The sequence below is a fragment of the Denticeps clupeoides genome, chromosome 14 (assembly GCF_900700375.1).
Source record: "Denticeps clupeoides chromosome 14, fDenClu1.1, whole genome shotgun sequence".
Classification (NCBI taxonomy): domain Eukaryota; kingdom Metazoa; phylum Chordata; class Actinopteri; order Clupeiformes; family Denticipitidae; genus Denticeps; species Denticeps clupeoides.
In genome coordinates this window covers 14092755-14118943 of record NC_041720.1, presented here as the reverse complement: position 1 = coordinate 14118943, position 26189 = coordinate 14092755, and the positions used below count along the sequence as shown (strand labels likewise).

The following is a 26189-nucleotide window of genomic DNA, read 5'->3' as shown; positions in this document are numbered from 1 at the left end:
AAAGGTTGTAGAAAAACAGTGAGCTGGGCTTTTTTTAATTTGTCACCCACCTATATATGCCCTTTTTATTAATGGCACCAAACTGAACCAGGTCACACTCTCTCTCTCTCTCTCTCTCTCTCTCTCACTCACACAACACACACACAGAATATTTACTATATAAAACCAATACGCAGCAGAATGATAGATTAAGATGCTATATCTGGCCATGGCTGGATACTACCCGCTGATGACCTGCTTTCCTTTTTAAGGTTCTGGCCACTAACACAGGGTCAGTGCTGCTTGCTCTCTATCCCACAGACACTTCACAAAGGGAACATGGGCACCGCCTTGCCATGAGCTCTGTGTTAAACAACACTTAACACAGAGCTCTGCTGGGAACACCGACTAAAAAGTGAGCGATCAACCTGAATTGTGGTAGCAGCCCGACTGGTTTACTATATCTGGAAAATACAACCTGCGTCTGTAGCCTGGGGCGGGTGACCATCGAGTGCTGAGCTCTCAGAATTTTCTGAATTTCCTAGCTATGTGGGTTGTGGCAGCAGGGCCTTTAGCATTGCACGAAACCTCCCAAAGCACACAGAAAGCACAGACCAGTAGTAGGAAGTCAGGTCCAGCTGGGCTGCATAGTATTCCATGGGTCTTGGTCTTCGACGGTAAGTGTTTAGTGATAAGACGTGCCGGACGACTGGTTAAATGTCGCCGATGTCCGCTGCATCCCTCGGGCACCACTGACCACTGGGACCAGTGGGATTTCACAAATCCTCCCCCCACCTGCCATACCTCATGCAGACCACACCGCGCTTCACTTATGTGTGCGGCTCGTCCACAAAGACACCATTGTGAAGGGACGGCTGCATCACCACGCCGGCGTCGGTTCTAAGGACACACAAAAGCCCCTGCACTGTATAATAACTCCGCCTTTTTTTTTTTTTATTATTGTCATAGTTGTCTGGTGAGAAATGGGTTCTTTGGATACCATGGCCAGCCACACAATGGGACGTTGGAGCCCATTTTATGGTCATTCACATCTCTGCCATCTCAGGAATATTATCCTAATTAAGTTATTCAGCACATACAATTGAGTGTCTGCCCGTGACGTGGATTTCAATGGCTCAGGATAAAAAAAATTGTGATATTGAGAATAAAAAAAGAAAAACGACAACCTTTTCTAAGGTACAGAACATAAGGAGTGATTTTGTGCAACGTTAGTTCCAAGCACTCGTCTAAAAAAAATCAGGCACACTGCGTTGTGTACCCGTAATTTACCAGGAGAGGCAGTAATTAATACATTTTTTGTTTAAAACATGCTGTTTCGTTGCCGGAGCGCAGAGCCTGAGAAAATCTCGAGGCTGGAGAAAGGCTGCATCTGATCGATGGCAGGAGCAAGAGGGAGGAACAACGAGTAACAGCAAATAATCTGTCCAGAGCCGTGATGTCACTCTCGCAGCACATTCACAGCGAGAGCGAGGAAAAAAAAACACCAAATGGTGCTGTACATTTTCCGTCCAATTACCAGTAGGCAGACATTAGCTTTATCCTGTCCCTGCATAAAACTTTGGCAATAAAGGCAGAGCGGCAGGCCAAAGAAACAATCCATTGAGAAGAAAAGGGTAAAAAAAAAAAAAAAAAAAAACAATGCGATCACCAGACAGGGGTGTGTTTCATATTACGAAGCAGCTACGGGAATAATTATATGATGGAGCGGTGCGTATGTGGGGCAATGGAGCGGCTTATTTATGGCCGGGACTGAGGATGCAGTGACCCGTCCTGCTGTGTACAGGTGCACTGGCCACAGCTTGGCTGACGGCGCCGCCAGATAAGGCTGCCCAGCTTCTGTCAGGACGACCTCAGGTGGACAATGCGTCCTCACTGTCAAGCCCCCCCACACACACACATTCACTCACTTGCTCCAGCCTTTCACAGTGAGTCTCTAGACAGGCCTTTCATTATACACTATTCAGTGTATTGTTGAGTGTGCTGCTGTGGTAAAATAAGGTACATTATGGTGTACAATGCATGCTTTCAAATATTACACTGGAAACCTTATATGGAGTCTGCTTTCATTTCACTCCTATAATAATCTTGCATCATGCATGCTTTCTGTACACATATATTGCTTTTGTGAATATATGTTTGTAATAATCTCACTGTGTACATATATATCACATATATCGTTTTCAAGTCAAATGATTTATTTTAACATAAGGAAATATTTGCATTAGACTGTATAAAATGTACTACTGAAATATTCAAAATATTAAAAATTCATAATCATGCACAATTTTCCTTATTTTCACTTCTATCTTCATTACAGATGGCACAACAAATTGGTGGTACTTAGGCTTCCTTTAATGGGACATTGGGAAAAGCAGGGAATGTTGGCAGCTGCTATGTGTTTAATATATTTAAGTGATTTGATATGATTAAGTGATTGTCATTGTGATGCACAACACAGCACACGGTGACACAACAAAATGTGTCCTCTGCATTTAAACCATCACCCTTGTTGAGCAGTGGGCAGCCATGACAGGCGCCCGGGGAGCAGTGTGTGGGGACGGTGCTTTGCTCAGTGGCACCTTGGTGTTTCGGGATTCAAGTTGACAACCTTCTGATTACAGGGCCGCTTCCTTAACCGCTAGGCCACCACTGCCCCATATTTAATATCCTCAATGTTAGTATTATGTTATTAGGTATATATGTTTTCACTGCGATAGCATGATGACATTGTTTACGTACTACACACGAGCACCAACGTGTTATGTAAAACATGCTCTCAATGATCATAAAGCCACTTTAAAAAGTTCTTTTCCTTAACTTTTCCTGTTTTCCTGCTGTGTTGGCCATTAGCAGTCTGAAAAAAAATAAAGACAAGGAGGTGGTCTAAATAAACATGGCACAGATATCAAGTCCCTGGCATCCACCGGCATCCATTGATGTTCCCCATTGATCTAAAATCAAAGATCTGTTCCGCTCTGCTTTCCAGCAAAACAGTAGAATTTAACAAGGATGGAAGCGGGAAGAGAAGTGGCTCGTAATAACACAATAACATCAGATCATTACAGCATATTGATTTTACCCTTAGAAAAACAATTAGCCATGGCTGCAGTGTTAAATCAACACTGGAATGATCCTTTGTTTCTTAATGTCTGATCCTACCTCAAGCCTCAGACTAATTATTCCGTATGACCCCTGTTCATCTGGTCAGATTCAAAGAAACAAATATCCCTAAAATAAAACCAGATCATTCTGAGGCTGAAGGTTTAAAGATGCTTAAGATGCTTAAGATTTACTGGGTAACCAGTACGGGGTCAGCACAGAAACCAAACCATCACTAGAGGAATTTATAACAGGGGCTGTACTGTAACAACTCAACAGCAAACATGTATAATAACTATAACAATATAATATCTTACATACATACAGGTATGTTGCATCTGTTGAACTTAATACATTTTAGCTATAATGGCAGGGCGATACTGCCATAATACTGTCATATCTTCTCATTCACACATGATATATAATAGTGACAAAATGGAAAGGACTGTTATTCTTTACATCTCAGAATATTATATTATATAGTATAATATTTATTGCTTATATGTGTATAGACACACAAACAAACAAACAAATATATATATAAAAAAACAAGGCAGATTTTTCCAGGACTTTTCGACTGATGCTCAGTTGAACAGCTCAGTTGAACAGAATGGGCAGGGGACCCGGTAGGGATCATTTCAACTCTGAAGCACTGACACACATCTACCCCAGACTGAATCATGCCTTAAATGCTCTCTTCTTATTCGCTCTTCTGCTTCTTCTCTTTCACTTTATTCTGCCGTCAGACGCAGAATGATGACTGAAGCATAACGTCAACAAAACATACGAAAGTCACATCTACTAGGAGCTATAATGCATTTCCACATCATCATGCAAGTACAATAAACATGACTGTGCTATATTTACCAATACCTAAATAATTTACCACCACGTCTTCTGGAGTTCAATTCTTCATTACTTTAAGGTATTTTAATATTTATATATTATTTTAATAATGCTATTACTCAATAATATTTAAAATAATGTCTAATAAACTGAGGTATAATCATAATATAAAATCATCGCACAATGTGTCTGTATACATTCAGTACTGTGTAAAAGACACGGTGTAAAAGGTTTCTACTCTGCAATACCAATAATTTGTTTTGAAATAATGTGATAAGGTAAAGGAAGACATTCATCTAGAATTTTTCTCTGTCTTGGCCCCTCGGTGGTGGAATGAAATTCCCCTTGAGGTCAGAACAGCTCAGTCACTGAGTGAGCTCAAGACCTTCCTCTTTAGAGAATATTTAGATGAACTTGTAAACTTCTTATTGTCGAACTTGTGTACAGAATCTACAATAAGAGTGAATAAAAAGATTGTATTCATAGTTGGGGGTCCTAATGAACCGGAACTGATCACTTCATCTTCAACTTGAAAGCACGTTGTAAGTCGCTCTGGATAATGGCGTCTGCCAAATGCCTTAAATGTAAATGTAAATGTCTACGTAATGGACAGAACTCTGAAACAATAAATTCTACAGAAACAACCTAACACCAAATCGCATAAACAAGCAAAGTGCAAAATGTTGCTAGTGCTTTTGCTCACCGGGTAACCAGAACAGGGGCTCACTCTGTTAAAACTGATGCCCTATAACAGCTGTAATGGCTGGTGTGAATAAATATAGTGATAGTTTTATAGTTAATTTGGGCCCTGATATATCTAATGCAAATATGGAACAAAAATGTGCCCAAATTGATCAGTTGGAGAGACTACTAATATCTCTGCTTCCATGTTTAACTATAATTTTGTTCAGGTTATAGCCAAGATGTTGTACTGTGGATCGCTTGAGGTTTTCAGCATTGATGGATCACTTCAGATGGATCATCGCTTTAAAGGTGTATAATATTTTGTAGGCGAATATGAAAAGTTTTCATCTTGTGTTCCACAGTATGATAAGCAACAGTAACAGTATGATACCTTGCATTTGCTTTGACATGCTCCATTAAATTCTTTTGGTATGTCATTTTCAAGCAGGGATTTGTGGGGTTAACACGTTTAAACATAAACTGCCTGCAGACTCTGACAGTAAATCAATGGGCATAAAATTGAATGCAAATTAATTAATGAAAATTTTCTCAATAGTATGGTATTCTGTTAAAATATTTTCCACTGGTCAACCCTGATTTCAATGTTCTGTGCATCCAGACAAAAGTGCATCGCACACACACTGCAAGCTCTTTGAGCGACAACCATGTGGGTCCATTTGAAAAATAATGCAAATGTATGCATTAAAGATGCATCATCTGAAGTCATAGGTCAGACTCCACAAAGAAAATAAATACACAGTGGTGTTAATTGCAATCATTTGCAACAATTAACTCTGGCATATTATATATATCAAATGGTGTATGGTTTTTGTCTGGAAATAACAAGAGAGCATTAAATAATAATGGTGCGTTGTGTCGGGCACGTGAGAACAGTGTTCAGCTCCTGGTGACAGACAGACAGAGGCCTTAGATTCATCCTTCCGCCCGGACATTTGTAGAGTCGTTAAGTGCGTTAAAATGAGGTCATTAAAGCTGATGAAATGCGGCAGTATATTTGGAGGAGGCCATTCCTCAGTGCTACGCATTTTCATCGCAGTCAAGTGCCCCATCAATCTCTCATAACAGCGCAGGGAGGGCACACGTCAACGAGTGAAATCGACCAGATCTGTTACTAAGCTAAGTAGAACTCCTCACATCTGCAGGGTTTGTTTTTCATAATTAATTTTTTTTTTAGATCGACATGGGACAGCGGAGAAGAGTGTTTGACAATGTGCGTCCTTGCCGGGAAGACGGTTGTTTACATTGTCCCGTCTCTCCTGCTTCCCTCCTGCTGTTGCAGCGGTGTGAGTTATTCGTCTCTCTGACAGTGACGCTGCCGGAGTGTGGTGGGCATGTGACAGCACCCATGTGTATCAAAGGCTACAGGATCGATGAGAGCCGGCGTACTCGCTCACGTTCTCCATCATCGGTAACCATGGGAAAGAGAGAGAGCGGGAGAAACTGATGGAAGGGGGCAGGAGAAGGTGGCACGTGGACAAAGCCGTCCTTCACCCTCGCCTTCCGAGGCTACGTCATTTCACGCTCTCACAAGAGGGATCAGCTTCACACGTCCCGTCTGGTGGGGAAGGAAGGAGAGATGGGGGTTGAAGGTGTGAAAGGTATGTGTGATGCCAACAAGGTGTCACTTGTGCTCTGATAGCTAAGCCCTCCACCTGTCACGCAGAGGACAAAACACCCAGCTCTGACTTGTCCATGGAGGTTCTGAACACTGCTCTCCGTGGCCTGAGTCTCATTTTCACCCCCATTTAATTGTGGTCACATGATTGATTAATGCCACAAGGGTGTACACAGTATGACAGTGAACCCCCGCAGCAACACAGCCACTGAGCTGTAACTCACTAATGCTAATGCCCTATTGATGCGAATGGTGCTTACATTCAAATATACCCCCCAAAAGGTGGATTCTGATGCGAAAAGTCAGATGGTCCCTTTAACATAGCATAATATAATAATGCTAGTGCAACATTTGGACAACTGTTACCTAAACTAGACAATTGTAATTCTTCTTATCTGTAGTTAATGCATAGAAGTAGATAGGGCTAGCAAAAATGTTTTAGATGTTTTTATAGATTTTCATATTAACTTTTTAAATCATGACACTCAATCAATAAACAACTAAAATGGTCCCTTTAATTCTAGGTTCCTGTAAATTCTAAGTGAATACAGTATAAAGCCAGATCCATGTCCATTACTTGTTGAAAACCAACACACCACCTTCAACATAATGAGCTCCTGAATAGCTGATCAGTTCAACCAAATCTCAAAAAAGGAACGTTTTGGGAATCAATGATTCAAATGCAATCAGTTGTTCAGTGAAGAAAATAACGAACATATTCCTATTGCATTCCTTTATTCCTCCCCAACACAGACTCTCACTGAGTGCCAAGTGCCCCAAACCGTGATCGCCACTGCAAACATCCTGCAGTTCTCCCAGCCACTCCCTGACACAGGACCCTGTTGGGCAGACCAGTCACCACTCCTTGGACACCACCAGCCGGGAAACAAGCATCCTTGACCCCGGTCTGGTAGGTTAAAAACAAGGGCCATAGGCAGGCCCCACAGTGGACACAAAAAAAAAACAGAAAAAACCTGGCCCAGAGTGCCAGGACCAGTTCACATTGTACAAATGTAAAAAAAAAAAAAAAAACTACAGCATGACTACAGCATAAATGTTACAAAATAAGGACATTTTCAGCCAAGTAGGGTAAAGCATTGTAGCTACTTGTTAACTTCATGAAAAATGCGGTATTTCTGACTGACAGCACTCACAATGTTCATCTGCATGACTGTGTGAAGGGCCACATCATGGTAACTGTGTTTTATAGGTCTATTTCCCAGGCTTGTCTGTGCTATAAAGCAAATGAAGAAGTGAGGCAGTAAGGCTGTGGCTGTGCAATATCCGAGAAGCCTTTAAATAATTCATTTCAGTATCATTACAGTCATATTTCATGCATTATTAGGACTTTTATGCGGTCTTGGTCTGTTGCAGTTAAGGAAAAAGGGCATCATTTTGCTCAAATCTTCTCACTTGCATCTGTTGCTGTGAAGAGGCCTGGCCTTCTTTCTGAGCTATCTCCCTGAGAACCAAACAATGAACATGTATAATATATATGTGTGTGTGTACTCCTTTTTTAGTTTAATTTAACATCTTAAGCTAAAAATAATAATAAAAAAATTTACATAAAATAAATGCATAGGGATATGCATTTTTTAAAAGCCAGATCTGGTTTGAATGGTCAGCTTAAAACTATCAAATATTTCTGTCCGTAGTGAGAGAAAAAAAAGAAGCAAAAGATCGTTGTGAGTTTATGTTAATGCTGAACGTTTGGTTTCATTAAGCAGCATTCTAAACGAGTATGAAAACGAATTTAAATGTTACGGGTTAATTTCTTTTGTTGAGAAATAGAGGCTTGGTCTTCTCACATTCACAAAGAGTAATTTTTTCATATTGCTAAAAGCAAATAAGCTATATGTTTATACTGTTTATAAAGTCAAGAAAGTAATTCTAGGAGAAACTGCCTTCAGTCTTTATGCCCGTATGTCAGTACACTCAAAAAAAGATTTCTTGGGTTAACTTAATTCAATTATGATAGCTATTTACCACACATTTGAATTATGCTATCTGAAACTAAGGCAGGCAAATAGAAGGCTCCTATTCGCCTGCCTTAGTTTAAAAAAACCTTAATATGTATACTTTACATTGGACCCACTGGCCACTTTCTTTTAGACACCTACATGAAAGTTCTATTTTGCATGTAGAGCTGTTGCCATGTCACTGTTATCATCCCGTTATCAGTGGTTGGTATCAACGGTGCCACCCGGAAGCTGCTAGCATGGATGTGAGCAAGAAATCACATAAGGTGTTCACATTAAACCACATAAAGGTTTCTAATAAAGGGTTCTTCAGTTTATATGGGTGCTCAGACATTTCCACCTTTTTTTTTGTCTGTTTACATCTGTGATATTGTACAGTGGTGGCAGTACAGGGGCAGTGGTGGCCTAGCGGTTAAGGAATTGGTCCCGTAATCAGAAGGTTGCCGGTTCGATTCCCGATCCGCCAAGGTTGCCACTGAGGTGCCACTGTACAAAGCACCGTCCCCACACACTGCTCCCCGGGCGCTTGTCACTGCTCACTCAGGGTGATGGGTTAAATGCAGAGGACAAATTTCACTGTGTGCACTGTGTGCTGTGCTGCTGTGTATCACAAGTGACAATCACTTCACTTTCACTTACATTCTGTTTTTTATCGAATCTTATTCATTTAATACATACTGCAGACATCATCATATTATAAATATAAAACATGTGTGTTATTTCACAATTGTGAGTCTTCAATCTGTTGAAATAGTCAGTAAAAGACAGACCCATAAGTGTTTAGGTGTATAGCTGTATGTAGGCGTGCATAAATGTTACCGGTAGAGTGTATGTTTGTGTGTGTGTTTTATGTAAACGGTCAAAAAGTGTAAACGCTTCTTGCTCTTCACACACTAACCTATAAACCCACCTCAGCTTCATGGGTTATGAATCACACTGTTGACCTATTAGCCACAATATACAGGCCAGGCCATCTTATGCCCACCAACAGCATCGGGTCAGAGCAAGGGCTTGAGCCCCAATAAGTGAAACCAGCATCTTCTATTTAAACATGACATTAGCATTTCAATCAGGACTGGAAGATTTTATATATATATATATTTTCCCCCTCCATTCTGGAAGAAAACAGACATTCCCCTCCCCTCCTTCCAGTCCATTGTATGATCATGCAAATGCAGAGATGGCAAATTGAAATACGCTGAAAGCCTTCACTCCAACTATCCGTGCACATAAAACGCTCCTCAAGCTGTGATATAATTCAGCCATTACCAGATTCACATAATTAACTTGCCTAATGCACTGGGAGTAGAATAAATAAATAAATGCATACGCTACCTAGCGCGAGTCGCCTGAGTACATAACAAATGGTGAATATCACCAGCCATGCATGCTTCAGCTGCACAACGGGTGCGGCTCATGCGCTGGGCTTGTTCTGGAATATTTTACTGCATGCCAAGTGGCCATTCGGGCCCCCATCCATACGTCGCTGGTGAGGAAGGTCCTTGCGACCTTGAAAAGTTTCTAATTCTAAATGCGATGAGGAGGAAGGTATGTAGGGCATGGGGTTAAAGGCAGTGGAAGCAAATGAATCGCCACAGGGAAACAAAAACGGTCAAGAAAAAAAGCTCCCCCCACCCCTCCCGGCGAATCCCACTGCTCTTTGTTTTCCTTTGGGCCCGAACTTGAACGCAGGGCCGACTCATAAACTTGGCTGACGTTTATAGCTCACGGTAATGGCACCAGTAATGGATCAAATGAGCAGCACCCCATGCAAGCTGGATGGGTGGTGTGTGTTTTTGTCTGTACTTCCTTTAGGGGGACCGGGAAGGGGGGGTGATTCTGAGAGACGCTTGGCAGTAAACACGTGCCATACAGTAAATTCCTCAGCCATCAAATGAAACGCTGTCTCCCGCTACACTGAATGGCAAGCCGCAGCCGCCCCCCCAACCCCAGGCAGTGCTAGAAGACACGTCCATACCATCAATCTCAGTGGTGTATCCTGGCAAAACCAGCACCGCAGAGGCCATGAGAATATCTCACAGACTTACAACCTAACTGTGTATCTATATTGCACATAGAGTCTAGCAGGTGCACCCGGATAAAGCATAAAGAGCAGGCTGTAATATTTATTAGCCTGCCTTTGGTGTCTATATTGCCCCTGCACAGTAACACCTATGATTAAAGTGGCCACTATTATGCGTGATATTAAATGTGTCGGAATAATAGCCCCTACGGGACAGTGTGTACCTTTAAACTAATCCATTGGGATGCAAAGTGCACCTACATTGCAACCGAATACAAGGGGCCAACACAAACTATCAGTGATTTGTGACAGGGTCCTTAAGTTCGACATAATAAAGGCAGGAATGATTGCATCAACCCAGAAAGTCTCCATTAGAGTGTGAATTTTGAAAAGCACCCACGCTACTTATGTGTGTATTATTCAAAAGGCAGCTTGCAATTCCCATGAGGAGGCATACTGGAGCGGGACTGCCAAAGTCGTGGATAAATAAACCAACATATATAATCCAGCAACAAACAGAGCACCACGATCCTGTGCTACCGATTTTTCAGAAACACCTTTTCTCCCCCATAGGCCCTTTTTTTGGGTGCCCAAGGCAAGAGGGCATGTTGTGCCTTCCTTACACTCGCTCACAAATGATCAAATTGTACATTGAGCCAGGGGAGCGAGGACTGGGGCGCATGAAGTCAGTCAAATGCTTATTTTCACCTATGGATTCAGGGCCACATGGGAACATAGCGTGCCAGGGTAAACAACATATCCCACAAATCCATCAACGTAATATAATGTTATTTATTCAGTGGTCCTAAATAGGACTCTGAAATTACATTGGCCCAAAAAGAATTGTTTTTGTTAAAGTAACTGGAAGAAAAGTCTAATCAAATCAGAGTTACTTACAACAGTTTGTTGAACTTTGACCTTTGTGCAGTTTTTGATGCGAACAATAAAACAAAGCATAACAGTTAAGACTATTCATTCACAATCAACAAGAGTAATCAAAATGTAATCCAATAATTAGTAACAGTACTTTCAAATTGTAATTGAAATAGTTACACTGCTATTACATTTTAAATAGGTAGCTAGTAATTGTAACCTGGTTCTGTAACGTCATCTGCCAACATATGTTGACTGCTAAAGGGCAAGGAAGCTAACATCTAACTACATATTCTGGGGATTCGGTAATAAATACAGGCAAACCTGATGACTACCTGTAGCTGTAAAGGGAGGAAATAAACGAATTAATTGCTTTTATGAATGCGTGGAAGATGCACTGTGCCCATATCTCAGCCCCATCAAAATACAGCCAACAGTTTCCATCAATCAGCTCGTCTCCCACTGGAACAAATTACCCTGACCAAATTATTACCTAATTAGTAATTAGAACCAGAATAAACACCCATCATTCCCATGCAGCTGGTTTTAAAGAGTAGTAATTTTGCCAACATTTGCCTCCAGTGACAAAACCCATAATCTTTTGTGTATTTTGCAAACACATTTTGACACCAGCATCAGTAATTAAGTGCGGGCAGAGCAGATCATTTTCTCTGAGTCGTTTGCTTTCAAACAGTGCTCTGAGCTAAAATACTCAAGTGGGGGTCCGCTGGCACTGATTAAGGGGCTATAAAATCACAGTCGATTGGATATTGATTTGTTTCCCAGTAGTTCCAAAGTAAAGTTTCCCAATGAGCAGGCTGTGCCAGCTGGAAATGTGGACAAATGAAGGTGCCTTCTTAGGCAGCAGAGTGACGTCGACCATTACTCACGATAAGAGGCAAAGTGAAAGGAATTTAATCACTTTGTTACACCGACTCCCCAAACCCCAAATAGGGACCCCATCGAATTCAGCAAAACAGGGGCTCTAAGCCGCGATATGATACTCAAGTTTATGAATAACGTAATTACCCCGACCCATTCATTTACAGAATACAGCACCCAGCTCAGCTGCCACAATGGGCCACAAGCGCAAAACTAATGTGATCTGGCAAGTGGAGCAGTGCTTATCAAACACAATCTCATGCCTACCAAAACAGTCTTTTATGGATAATTTTTTTAAAGAACATGTTTGAAGCCTCCAATGCATGTATTTCCTATCAGCTTTTGGACAAAGTTAACCTTAAGAAGGCGGTTGCCTGAATGTCAAGTCTTTCTATACGGACCTTTGGAAATGTCACTGGTATTTATTTTTTTGGCCTGGCATTGCACTGTAGACAATGGGAGGCGGGATGGTGAGTGCCTGAATAATGGGACTTTTTTCAGGCCCCAGCCCAAATGATGGAACTCTGGGCTCGGCGGGGAGTTAATTTGGACCGAGGACTTCCAAACGTGCCACACAAAGGCCACGGCCCCAGCTGATCTTTTGATGTGCCACGGCATCTGTGGGAGTGAATGGATGGTTGACATGACGTTGCCTCACCTGATCTCTCGGGCAGAGGGGCAGCAAAGCCTTAGCGACGGGACTCTGGTTCACCGTAGTGTCACACGCCCACTTTATGCAAGAGCCAGATTTGTCAACAGTTAGTTCAATTTAAAAGATCTTGGTCAATTTTGCTTAAGCAGCATGTTCTTATTGCTCTATAATCAGGGGGGGACCTGATGCATGGGTGTAGGATTTTGAGATGACTTTTCAAACAGCTATATATAAATATAGGCTCTATATATTTTTATGATCAGATAAGGGCACCAAAACCTGCACCCACCACGGCCACTGGTTCTTTGGACTTGCGGTTTTAAAGTAGCATATTGTCCCCAAAATAAGACTATTTGCATGTTTTTGCATATTTGTCTTTTCTTGGTCTAAGCCTTTGTGACTTATATTTGGGCCAATACGACACTTAAGAAGTACCTGAAGAAGCTCAAAGTGTTGTCAATGACATCCTGTCATCTTGGTTGCCAAGAGTTGCCAAACCATATGACCAAAAAAAGCAATCCCTTTGACCGTAGAGTCATTGCAGAAAGTCACAACCTCTCAGGCAGCCACAGCAGGACATCCAGCAGGTCAACAGCATTTCAGTCAATGTGACTTAGTCAGAGGAGATCAGGGCTGGGCGTTATCAGGTATTACATCTCTGCCACTCCCCGAGAACGGATGAGCAATCCAATTTCACACAAGCCTGCCTATAGAGGGAAGCGTGGCGGCGCAGGATGCTGTCATCGTGGAGACAGTCTTCAAGGGGAGGCTGAAAGACATGGGAGGATGGGACCAGAGGCAGAGCAAAAAAAAAAAAAAACTAGCATGCACCTTGCTCGTAAAGCTTATCGCCAGCGAAGACTGTCAGCTCCACTCCGGAGCCAAAGAGAGGAACACAGATCTATATACTCGGTTGACATTCAGCTTTCAACAGAGTCTTAGGGCAATGCCGCAAAGGTACACTGGTGCGTTCTTTCAAAGCGCGAAAACTATCTGAGAGGCTGGCTTCCAATGGGTTCTCCGTGCTCCTAGTAAAGTTTCACAACAACTCAAGGTCCCTTTTCCGACTCTGCTTAGTCACTGTGGTCGCCGAAGCACCTCGCTGTCTCTCAAAAGGGGGCTTTGTGTTCCGTGTCGCGAGGGAAACGCAATCTTTTGCGATGCCGCCGTGCCCACAGCCATCATCATCCAGGGCACCAACACACAAGTTTGTTTTGCCTCAAGCCGCTATAGTTCCAGGAATTTACAAAGTAAACCTTGGATTGGCAGCGTGGCAACGTGTCAAGTTTTCCAGACGAAGAAGAAGGGGGGGAGAAAAAAAGCCCCATAAATGTGTAATATTACGTGTAAATGCCAAACAAGCACTATAAAACCTAATGCATGTTTGTGGCTTGACGATAAAAAGGGATTATACTGCTTTAACAAGTAAATAATGCATATAACTAGTAAAGGGGGACTTGAAAGGAATACGGCTGTTTGGCAAAACAGCATGCGGCGCGAGTGATTTCTCATTCGGGGAAAAGCTACAGGGTGAAATGGGCTGAAGTGCTGACGCTGCTGCAGCACGGAAAGGCAAACATTTTCCCGGGCAAATTAAAAAAACATAGGTAAACACAACTGGCGATGGCTCTAATATACGTAATCAATCATTCAATCAATATGTGGCGCGGCCTCCAGACACGGTGCTTAACAGGAGGCCACGTGACATTTTGGCTTGTGTGCATTGCCACTAGTTGGACACACACATACATTTACACTACCAGCAAGTTTGGATACACCCATTCGGTGTTATTAATAGAGACTAAGATGGAGGCAATATTGAATAATTTTGTTGTAGCAGGAGTAGGTGAAGTATGTTGGATGAGTCTGATTTTTCATGACTGCTTCGTTCATTATTGTCATCATCAAAAGCTGCTTTATAAGATGCTCATTAACATGAGTGAAAACCATTTCAAGGTGATGGAGAGAAGGGAAATGCTGCCATCACAGCAAAAGCTTCTTGCTTTGGAGAGACTTGGGTGGTATAGCCTAGTGGGTAACACACTCGCCTATGAACTAGAAGACCCAGGTTCAAATCCGGCTTACTACCATTGTGTCCCTGAGCAAGACACGTAACCCTAAGATGCTCCAGGGGGGGACAGTCCCTGTAACTACTGATTGAAAGTCACTCTGGATAAGGGTGTCTGATAAATGCTGTAAATAAAAAAAAAAATCCACCTCACATCGGTTGCTTTGGTCTGAATCGGTTAGAAAGTTTGGAAGATTCTATCGTTTTCTATCGGTTCCCTTTCACAATCCAAAAATGCATCACTTCAAATAACACAAGAACTTTCTCTCTGCTGATTGCTCAGAAATATTGCCATTGGTACAATAAAAGTAAATACAGGAAGCAGATTTGCTGTTGTGGACTGTGTTTGTGTGAAAATGGATGAAAGTAAATTTACATGCTTACATACATGTTGGCTTTTGACCTGGTGGTTTTATAATAAATTTCATGCGTTTCCTACAATTTGAAAATGTAGCACTGGTATGATTTGAAAAGAATATACCGATGCACTGAAGTCACCGAAGGTGCATAACAAGACAGAGGAGGTGACATACATGAATTGTACAGATCTGTGAAAAAATATTCTGAGAACGACATAGAAATTTTGCCATACTTATCTGTTCTCAAATCATGTGATAGCGTTTGGTCCTGCTTTGGTGTGGTACGTACGCTCACTGGGCAGACTGGACCAGAATTTGAGGTTGCTTTGGCGCGCACCCGAATGCGATTACTGTGTTCACACCGAAACTAAAGCTTGCAAAGCCGAACTAAAGGAGCGAAGGCGTCCTCAAATGTTCATGAACTTTGTCTTGTTTGATTTTTCTTTTGTTTTTTTACATAGCCTCATGTGTGTTATTTCACAATTCCTGTGTTTTGTTCTATGTAGAAAAATATGTAAGAAATATGTCAAAAAGAAAAATTAGATGTGTGTTTGAATGGTAGATATAAAGAGTAGTAATGTGAAGTAAAAGTGAAGAGAAGTGAAATGACTGTCATTGTGAAGCTCAGTTCTGCTTCCTTACCTGCTAGGCCACAACTGCTCCAATGTATGTACAATGTATGGGCACTATTTTCAAATTGGTGCTAACTTGTATTTTGACCAAGAGAAACTAACTCCCTTTTTAGTGGGTAGCTAATTCTGTCACTCAGAACTTTATAATTGTAAATAGAGTTCAAATGGTGGGTTTTATTTGATGACTGACAATTCTATACACACACACACAAACTGGATTGACAGAATAAAAACATTAACGTTTTTCCATCTGTCATCTCCTTTCAGCTTTCAACCTCACCCCTTGACCGAGGATCACTTCCCTTGGCCCCAATGCAAAAACCTCGAGAACCAGCTCCAGACTATTTAATGGAAAAGACACATTCTTTTCTGTGCGTCGCCAAGTCCTTCTCAAAGCCCAAACCACGAGCCCATGGTAAACAGGAGATTGACTGGTCCTTGTTAAAATAAAGCATTTCCATGTGTCATCGCTCTAAAGAAGTCCCACTGGAGGAGCTGTCCGCCCAAAGAGGAGCCGGCCTGTCTGAGGCGCATGATTTATTAGATGTGCTTTTATTTATTTAGAAAGTAAACACAGGTTAAAGAAATAAATAATTAAAAGGAATAAGTAAAAAAAATTTCTCATCGTGTGCACATATGTATTTATAAAGCAGTCTGCGAAAAATGATGCTGTGTTCGCATATTCGGGTTGCGAAATCACCAGAGGCAATTTGATCCAAATTAATTTAGTGAGAGATCAGCTTTTTTTTTTTTTTTTTTTTACAAAAAATGCTGTGGTTGAAGGAGAAGGTTCACCTCCGTTTGAAAAAAAAAAAATTACGTACACAGAGCGTACACATTAGTGTCATGCTTCAAAACATGTGTGCAGAGAACTTACTGACCACTTTAACACAGACACCTGCCCTGAAGACACACAATGTCTGTGTGAAATTAGATGCTGCAGCCCAGTTCGCCCAGAACCTGACCGCTGATGAATACAGGCTGTGGTTGTCGAGAACGGCCGCTTTTATTATAACGTTTACACCTTAATGCCCGCTGGGTTCGGTAACGAAATGAAAGCCCCAGAGTTGGATGAGGGAACAGATGTACGGAAAAACGCAAACCTGGCGTCCAGATGTCCACAGATCCAGGGACCCAACAAACTTAATATTAAATTGGCATGGCGGCAGAGTGGAGTGAACAGACGTTCCGACCTCGCAGCATTAAACCCAATTTCGAACCACTGTCAGAGATTGTTATTCGACCCAAGAGACTGCCGGTGAGGTAACATTGCATGACATAAGTCCAACCATTTTAAAACGGCCTACAGCGAGAGGAAAGTAAGAGATTAGAAACACGGGGCCATCACGGAGAGTTGACCTTCAGAAACACTCTGTCTTCGCAGATCAACGTATGAATAGCAAATGAAGCTTCTGGGTCACGATTCAGAAAAAAAGGCAATGGGATTTCTCCACCCATAAATATTTCATCCACTTCGCCACACGCTCGGGTTTCCCCACCACTTCCATTAAGGATTTACACGACAGTGGTGGAAGGAGCACTGATGAAAATGTCTGATGAATCAAACCCTGATGCTGCTGAACTCAGCTCAAACTGTAAATATCACTCAGAAATCACAGCAGCATGATCTCCCGTCAGCTCCAGTGACATAAAATTTGGTGGCAAGGCACACTGTCAGTATTATGGCTATTTGATTCATAAAATATATATACACACACACACACACACACACACACACACACACACACATAATATACATACACACACACACACACACACACATATAAATGTGTGTGTTTTGGATGCCTATTGCTTGTGTTTTAATGAGGCAGCATTTAAATTTGATGCCTAATAAGCACACTTTCCAATTCCTTTTGTCATAGCTTTTGGATACTAGACAATAAAAAATGAAATATATGAGGAAAAAACATTTTCTTGTATACTGATGAGCTCCTAAAAAAACCCAAGCATCCCTGTAACATGGCATTCAATTCCTATAGGGCCACAGGCCTGAATAGCGTTTTCTTCCTCCACCTACACTAATTAACTCATCGGCTTAACAATGGTGGCCCCAGGCTGTGAAATTGGATGATGAACATACCCATAGTCCACCCATATTATTATAGCAAAAAAATTATAACTAAAAATTTTTTTTTAACTAAAAACATGTATGTGAGGGTTTGGACAATAACCTCAATATACTGAGACATATATTCAGCACCAGTATTAGCACCACTTTAAATGACTTAATTTTTTTACTCTCATTAGCCAAATAATAGAAATATTTATAATGTTTTTCATGTTTTCGGCAAAATGAGCACTTTAAAGTGCTTCACTTATACAACAATATATTAAGCCCTTTATATCAATGACAAATGGGGTCAAACTCATGAGGTCCAACCCAGGGTAAATGGTCAGGAACTTCAGCCAGTGTTCTTGAATATCTTTGACCAACATTTTTTAGCTTTTGCTTTTTTGAAACATTTCAACTCAAAAAGCGAAAAATAGAAAGTCCAGCTGTTTCTGTGAGCCCCACCAAACATGAGGCACGAACTCTCAAACATTCAGCTTAATAAGGCCAATGGTGGCACAACGCTTGGAGAATATCAAAGAGGCTGAGCGAATTGGAGTTGTTTCTCAGTGGGAAGCGGCGCTCATGGGCAATCCCCATTGGGGTTCTTCAGCAACCCGAGCCTCACGCTGTGCAGCTCCTCCAAAAACGTACTTCTTCATCTTGATCAGTGAGATATACAGTACAGGCCAAAGGTTTGGACACACCTTCTCATTCGATGTGTTTTCTTTATTTTCATGACGATGAAAGGCATCAAAACTATGAATGAACACATGTGGAGTTATGTACTTAACAAAAAAAGGTGAAATAACTGAAAGCATGTTTTATATTCTAGTTTCTTTGCTCTGATTACTGCTTTGCTCACTCTTGGCATTCTCTCGATGAGCTGAGTCACCTGAAATGGTTTTCCAACAATCTTGAAGGAGTTCAACATCAGAGGTGTTTAGCACTTGTTGGCCCCTTTGCCTTCACTCTGCGGTCCAGCTCACCCCAAACCATCTGGATTGGGTTCAGGTCCGGTGACTGTGGAGGCCAGGTCTCCACTTTTTGTTAACTACATAACTCCACATGTGTTCATTCATAGTTTTAATCTACCAATGTAAATGGTCACGAAAATAAAGAAAACAACTTGAATGAGAAGGTGTGCCAAACTTTTGGCCTGTACTGTACTAATATCGTTATTTGACAGTCACAGTAGGACTGGCATCACTCTGTTCCACACACATTTTCAAAAACTGGTCAAAAGTAATTGAGGAGTCTTACAGAAAACCCACTATTCTGCTGTCTATGCCCTATGTCTTTACCTGACTTTTTTTGTGAAATTTTTTAACTTTAATCATCTCACTTTCAATGCATTTTTTCCAACCAAGAGGCAAGGTTATAAAGATAACAAAAAAATCCTCCCCTCTGGCTGAAGCCCTGTTCGGTTTCATTCATTTCTTTTTATTGCCTGGTTGTCTCTTTTGCGGGGCTCTACCTCTCTGTGGAGACAATGACTCTTAAATCTTGAATATTCCGCGCATAACCCTGCTTCTCAAGGGTCGTTTCTGAAAGTCTGGCCCACACAAATGATCTCGGCTACTTATATGAATTAGCTTTCATTTTCCCTGCCTCAGTACAATAAACTTTCAAAAGATTATTATATGAAAGTAAAATTTTGTTAAATAGAAGAAGCTCTGATTCTCACAGGCTGAACTTAAATACAAAAGACAAGAAATTAGCTTCATAGTCTCAAAATATAATGTTTTTTTTTTTTTTATCATTGTATGAGAACCATTGGCCAAGAGCAGGAACTCAAAAAGAAAAATAATATGCATTAGATTGGAAGTTACAGGTAGTGCGTTTGCTCTACAAGATGCTAACTAAGTTGTAAACTAGCCAGTAGCCTTAACTTGTAAGTTAACATTTTTTATCACCAGGAGCACAGAGGAAGATGAACAGGGTTGCATGTGTTGAGCTCATTTCTGTGTTCTACATTCGCTACTATCCGACGAGAACTTTAATAATATTTAAATAAATAAATAAACTTTTTATAAAAACACAAAAATAGTAAAGAAAGTTGAGAAAGTGCATAATAACGGGCGGAAGATTAATACAAAAATGTTTTTTTATTGGCTATAAAATACTTTTCTTCTGATGTATGTGCATGAGGATATGAGATTCATCCTAGTCCAAAATAATTAAACAACATCAAAGCTTTCAAATGTGAAGAATCAAAATGAAATAAGCTAAACTCAAGCCTGATGTTTAATAACGAGACAACCAACATTATTTGCTTTTTAGGTTCTCTAATCTCTTTAGCTTTCATCCATACCCTGATATTAGCAGTAGGGGAAAAGGAAAAATGTCCATCTTCCACTGACTTATGACAAATGTCCTCATGACAGGAGTCAATTCCATAATCACATAGTAAAGAAGCGGCCCTGTAATCAGATGGTTGCCAGTTCGAATCCCATTCTGCAAAGGTGACAATGAGGTGCCACTGAGCAAAGCACCGTCCCCACACACTGCTCCCCGGGTGCCTGTCATGGCTGCCAATTCCACAGTCTGCCTCCACAGTCACCGGACCTGAACCCAATCGAGATGGTTTGGGGAGAGCTGGACCACAGAGTGAATAAGTGCTAAACACCTCTGGGAACTCCTTCAAGACTGTTGGAGAACCATTTCAGGTGACGACCTCTTGAAGCTCATCGAGAGAATGCCAAAGCAGTGTGCAAAGCAGTAATCAGAGCAAAGGGTGAAGAAACTAGAATATAAAACATGTTATTTCACCTTTTTTTGTGTTTCAGTGTTCATTCATAGTTTTGATGCCTTCAATGAGAATCTACCAACATAAATGGTCAAATAAAGAGAACACATTGAATGAGAAAGTGTGTCCAAACTTTTGGCCTGTACTGTACAGACTATATATATCTTTCAAATACTTGGTAAAATATGTCCTTAATCATCAATGTTGCTGTGTGTGTGTGTGTGTGTGTTATGTTTACATTTATGTTTACATTGATGACTGCAAGCCAAATACGCATAAGCCTATTGCATAATTACTCTCCCCAATTACATTTTTGTTCTAGAGACCTAATAAAACTATAGGCTAAATATACCCAGCCTTCTCAATACAGTTGTATTAAATACATCTGTAATATGTACAAAATATAAACTGAAAGCATTCTTGCTTTTTTATTATTTAAAATTATTTAAAAGATATTCTTTCAATGCCCACATGACAGTGGTGGGTGGAATTTGCTTTTGGGACAAGTTGGAATATAAGCTCTTAGCTGTCAGTATCAAATAAAGTGTCAAGACAAACAGATAATATCCCATCACATAAACATGCACTGCAAACAGCAAATAATGCAGTAAATGTTGGCGAAGCTCACAATATTCACTTTAATTACACAGGAACCTGAACCACAAACCAATGCAGCCAATGCAAACACCAGCATTAACATTTAGAGGAGTAATACATAAACCTTACTGCCTTAAAGTGGGGTGTGTATTAGTGCATAGAGCAATTCCTGAAGGCAGCAACTAAGGTGCTATGGGTCGTATGAGAAGAATCATAGAGAAATAAATATATATGGCTGTGAAAAACTGGCCAATTGTTTAATTGTTTGTCGTATTATTACGGCACATAGTATTTGTCATGTTTAGTACAGTATTCATTTATTGTGCTGTTGCACTGTGAAATGTTAATTGGCTAAATGTCAGTTTTAGGCTGTGTAGAGGAATTAATGTAAGAATTTTATTGTACCTTGTACACTGTACTCTGTACGTGGGTCAATAAAGCTTCGACCTGTACCAGACGGTCGCGGATAAAGCAAGTGTGCGTTCAATACTGGTGACTCCAAATTGGCCTTTGGTGTGACTGAATGGCGTGTGCACCCACGAATATGGATGGGGAATGAGTGTTGTGTAACATGACTAAAATTAGAGAGTAAATCATTTTCCTGAAGTCTTCTTCAATTATTGGGACCAAGAACATAATTTAGTGCAAGATCTCAGACTTCGTCTTTGTTTTTGTGCAAAACTGCCCTATTGAGGCGCCAAACTGGCGAATATCATCGACACCGGCCACACAACTAAATCACACATCCTGCGTTCCGGCTGCAGGCAACTTGTTCGATGAGCCCGTTTGATGGAAACAAGTCATTCGTCAGACCCACTGACCTAAATAGGCTTGACAAACGTGCTTTCTACGGCGCTCCGCCGCGACACAAATCATAGGCGAGTATTTAGCGCCTATTCATCACCGAAACACTGAACTAGCGCCGTCAGCGGCTCAGGATGAATCGTTGCTTCCTTGCGTGTGTGAAAGCGGTAAATAAAAATGAATTAAAAAGGTCGCGCTGGATAAATAAACCGGCCACGCCTCTCTTTTTTTTTTTTTTTACATTTTTTGACGCCGCCGCATTGGTCTCGACGGCCGGTGGAGGAAAACAGATGGCTTCCTCACCGTCTCAGCAGTCCACTTGTTTACTGCTCAAGCGTGCGGCAGGGTACGAGGCCTCCACGAATGTAACGTTTGCAGGGAGTAAACCAACAGATGCTCTGGCCTGCATCCGCGCGTCGAACGGGTAACGCAAACACACACTCAGTCACGCCACGGGCCGCCAAGACAAATGTGTGTGGTGTATTAAAGAAGGCTCAGGTTGTTCATACGGAACACGACTCTGGCAAGCGATGGATCCGATGTCCCAAGGCCCTTTTATACAAACCGAACAGCAACGCTAAAACACACACACACACACACACACACACTTAAAAGGAACAGGTGATAATTAAAAACACACACATAGCAGACGTATTTTATCTGTGTCTAGAGGTCCTTTCATACACACATTAGAGGGGAAGATGAAAAAAGGAAAATCCAGATATGCGAATGCCGCCGAGCTACAAGAGCAATCTTGTCACCGGATCTGCACAAATCTTTAAACGACTGTGTAAAAAAAAAAAAAAAATGAAAAAAGACCCCAGGACTGTAACACTATTGTGAAGCTACACACTCTGCACACAGTACTTGGCATGCAGAGATGACAACGGGAATTCTAGGTGTTAAAGGTCGGGGGGGGGGGGGGGTTTGGCTGATGCAGGGTGACTGGGCCCTGAAGAGCGCGTTTTTTTGAACAGCGAGGAAGAAAAGTTTGGCAAAGTTTGCAACCAAGGGAGCCACATCTGAAACTGGGCCACTGATGAGCAATTAAAAGCCACCGGTTTCAAAGCGCGCACTTGGACGAAGAAGACCCTGCTGTTCGGGAAAATAAAAGGCCGGGCGTAATGGATGTCTGCACGATTCAAAGTCACAGGTGCAAAAAAGAAGGTGGCCGCTCTGAGCCACAGCCTTTAAGGGGCACGAAAACAGCCAAGGTAATTAATATAACTGGTCATTGTGCCGGTCTTGAATCAGAAACCCTCACATATGCTAAGCATTTCAGAATATTAATCGCCGCCTTGTTGTTTTGGACTCCCTGAAGGAGAGGCTTTGAGTTGGACAAGACAAAACCCATCTCAGTACAAGCAGGGTTGCAGAATATTTTGATTAAATTGTGATTTGGGGGAATGCCTTTGGACTGAGTTCATGGTTCTCACTTGTTGCACCAGTTTTATTCCTATTCTAAACACCATAATGCTACTGATAATTTTTGCTGGCCTATATACAAATCTGCAACAAATCTTTTCCCCTTAATTCTCACTTGATGGGCTTGTGTCTGTGAAATACAACATGTTCGAATTTTAATCCAAACTGGTCCAAAAATTGAAAATGAGAAAAATGCCAAACACTATAAAAATTTTAAATAATATATATGTATAATAATATAAAAACAAATTAGGAAGGAAGGAAGGGTTCAACAGTCAAAACTGGTTGAAATCAGAGGATCAAGTCATTTCACATCAGTGGTTCTCAAACTTATTTGATGAAGTTTGGTTAATCTGAACATCTAGTCGGCATGTTGAAGAATTTTACAAAATGTATTAAAATTCCAATTTAAGTCGATTTTTACTGCATTGTCACACGTTCAAACAGATCACACGATATAAATGCTACTTCCTGAAGACATTTTAATGTATAATGAATCCTACTGCTGGGTTTTGTTTTATAAAAAAAAGTTTAATATAAACACTGGTCACTGTGAACCAGGTAATCAGGCTAGTCCTCTGTTGTGTTAATGTGTGGGCTGTCTGAGAGAACGGGCAGAAAATCACTGCTGCTGCTCATTTGGGAGTGAGCTGAGAATTGAGACGTGATTATTTGTGGTCCCATCTGAGAAATCGGAGACGGGCTGATCTGAAAACAAAGTGTTGGCACAAGCAGCTTTCAGGATGATGAATGGGATGGAAGAGCATAATTAATGGAACATCCCAGACAAACCAGAGAAAATCCCAGTTATCTAGTTGCATGTGAAGTGCTGACATGGAGTTGGTTTTAATAAATGGTAATAGAGAGCAGCCGGAGGTGAGATGGACGCTGGTCCTGCCTTTAACACGCAAATGGTGAAGATACTTCATTTTAGAGTTCCGCTGCTTCTAATTATTGCCGCCAACGCCTTTTTTGTTTGAGTCCAAGAAACCAAAAAGTCTGACTTGGACCAAGTGCAGTAAAGAGTTTTTGGCCAGGCCAGAACGAATGCGGGGGGAAAAGTAAATGACCTGGCAGTGACGCTCCCATTGGCTTACCTTGGCTACAGGCGCCGTGGCGGACGAAGGACCACCTGCTCGCTTGCCAGTCAGGTCTGTGCTGCTAGCCGTTGTCACGGCAATGGCGACAGGCGTGGGCAGCAGGGAGGGGATGACGGGAAGTGGGAGGAGCCCTGGGCGGTTGTTGCCATTGGTGATTGGAGGGGTGGCGGGGGTGCATACGCTATTGGCCACTCCATTGTGCAGGGTGGGCGTGCCGGTCCCTCCTCTCCCACGCTGGGCGGTAGTCCCTCTCAAAGCGGTGGTGGTGCCGTGACATCACGCAACCTCTCAGAGGAAACAGGGGACTGCCTGAGAGAGAGAGAGAAGAAAAATCATGAAGTAACCCGATAGCTACACCTTCAATTTGCATTTTTAATCCTGAAAATGTCCATGACCTTAGACTAGCAGACAAGCAGCACTGCGCTTAGTGCCAGCTCCAAAAATAGTGCCTGGAGGCTAAGTGAAAGTGATTAGTTGTCACATCTGACACAACACAGCACAGTACCCAGTGCACACAGCGAAGTGTGGCCTCTGCACAGTGCTCAGTGGCACCTTGGCGGTTTGGAATTGGAACTGGCAACCTTCCGATTACAGGTCCATTTAACGTAACTGCTTAACACGTTAGGTTAACAAAAAGATGGTAGGTTGAGACATTTGAGTTGATCACTTGACACATTTCTTGAAGTGGAACAGGCTGTTCATGTGGATTCTCAATTTGCAGTCACTGCTGCATGTACACCTTGTGCTTTTTAAGATAATTTGCATTGCATATATAAAGCATAAAAATCTTTTTTGTTTCCTTATGTGCCCCCCCCCCCCCCCCCCCCAAAATCCCCCTTTCCTGTCCCATCCTGGTCAGATTATTGTTGTAATAAACCTAGCTCCAATCCCACAGGAATCCTGTGACCCATGGGATTCCCCCTAAAATTGTCAGTCTCATCAGAGGCTGATGTTGCGCTCTCGCTCAGACAGGTTTGGGCCTGTGTTGTTGTTGTGCGCTAGAGATGCATCATGACGCCATTCCATTTTAATATCAATATCAAGATTTATTCTGCTGTTGTGGAGTGTATGTTGTGCCACAGCCTGTTTGGTCAGGGTTTTTAAACCTTGACACTAGAAAAAAATATTTTTTTATACCAGTAAAAAAAATTTATAATATAAAATTTTGAACCTAAATAAGGTTCTGGGGAAAAAACATTTCACAATATTAATACACTTTCTGAGGTAGAACCGAGTTGTGAGGACCTTTTTAAACACAAAAAAGATTTTATGCTGTTAAAATAACACGTTACAAACAGGTAGGGCATTTCACTTTATTGTTCGCCATAGCCACACGCTGCTACGTAACAGTTAATTGGCTGAGGACCTGAGTGAGCACCAGTCTGAAAATAGTGCCCCATGTGTGTAAATCATGACGTAGCGAATGGAGACTGCTCCTAATCACAGCCTAAACAAGGCCTTCATTTTTGGCACATACTTCACTCTGTCGTAGACATGATGTTCGGGAAAGCAAGGACTAAAACGCACGAGGGTATATAAAGATAGAAAGATAAATATCACCGCTCACACTATCTCGGCACAAATGTGCAAACACTCCCGGCAGATGCTGCCAGGAGCTTCTGATTGACATGGACGACAGAATGGCTCATTTACTTATTTTAATTCCCATTCTGCCAGCTCCTAATGAGAGGAAAAATGAGCCTTTATTTG

The 26189-nt window shown here is 41.6% G+C and overlaps 1 protein-coding gene across 1 annotated transcript in view; it reads right to left on the bottom strand.

Annotated features, from left to right (window-relative positions):
* The window catches only part of LOC114763750 (kelch-like protein 29), a 111367-nt gene extending 86611 nt beyond the window's left edge, over nucleotides 1–24756 (bottom strand). The window contains 2 exon segments of the mRNA XM_028953505.1: nucleotides 24477–24693; nucleotides 24695–24756. Of these exon segments, the coding sequence (XP_028809338.1) occupies nucleotides 24477–24693; nucleotides 24695–24756 (279 nt within the window).
* Between the last annotated feature and the right edge of the window lie 1433 nt (nucleotides 24757–26189).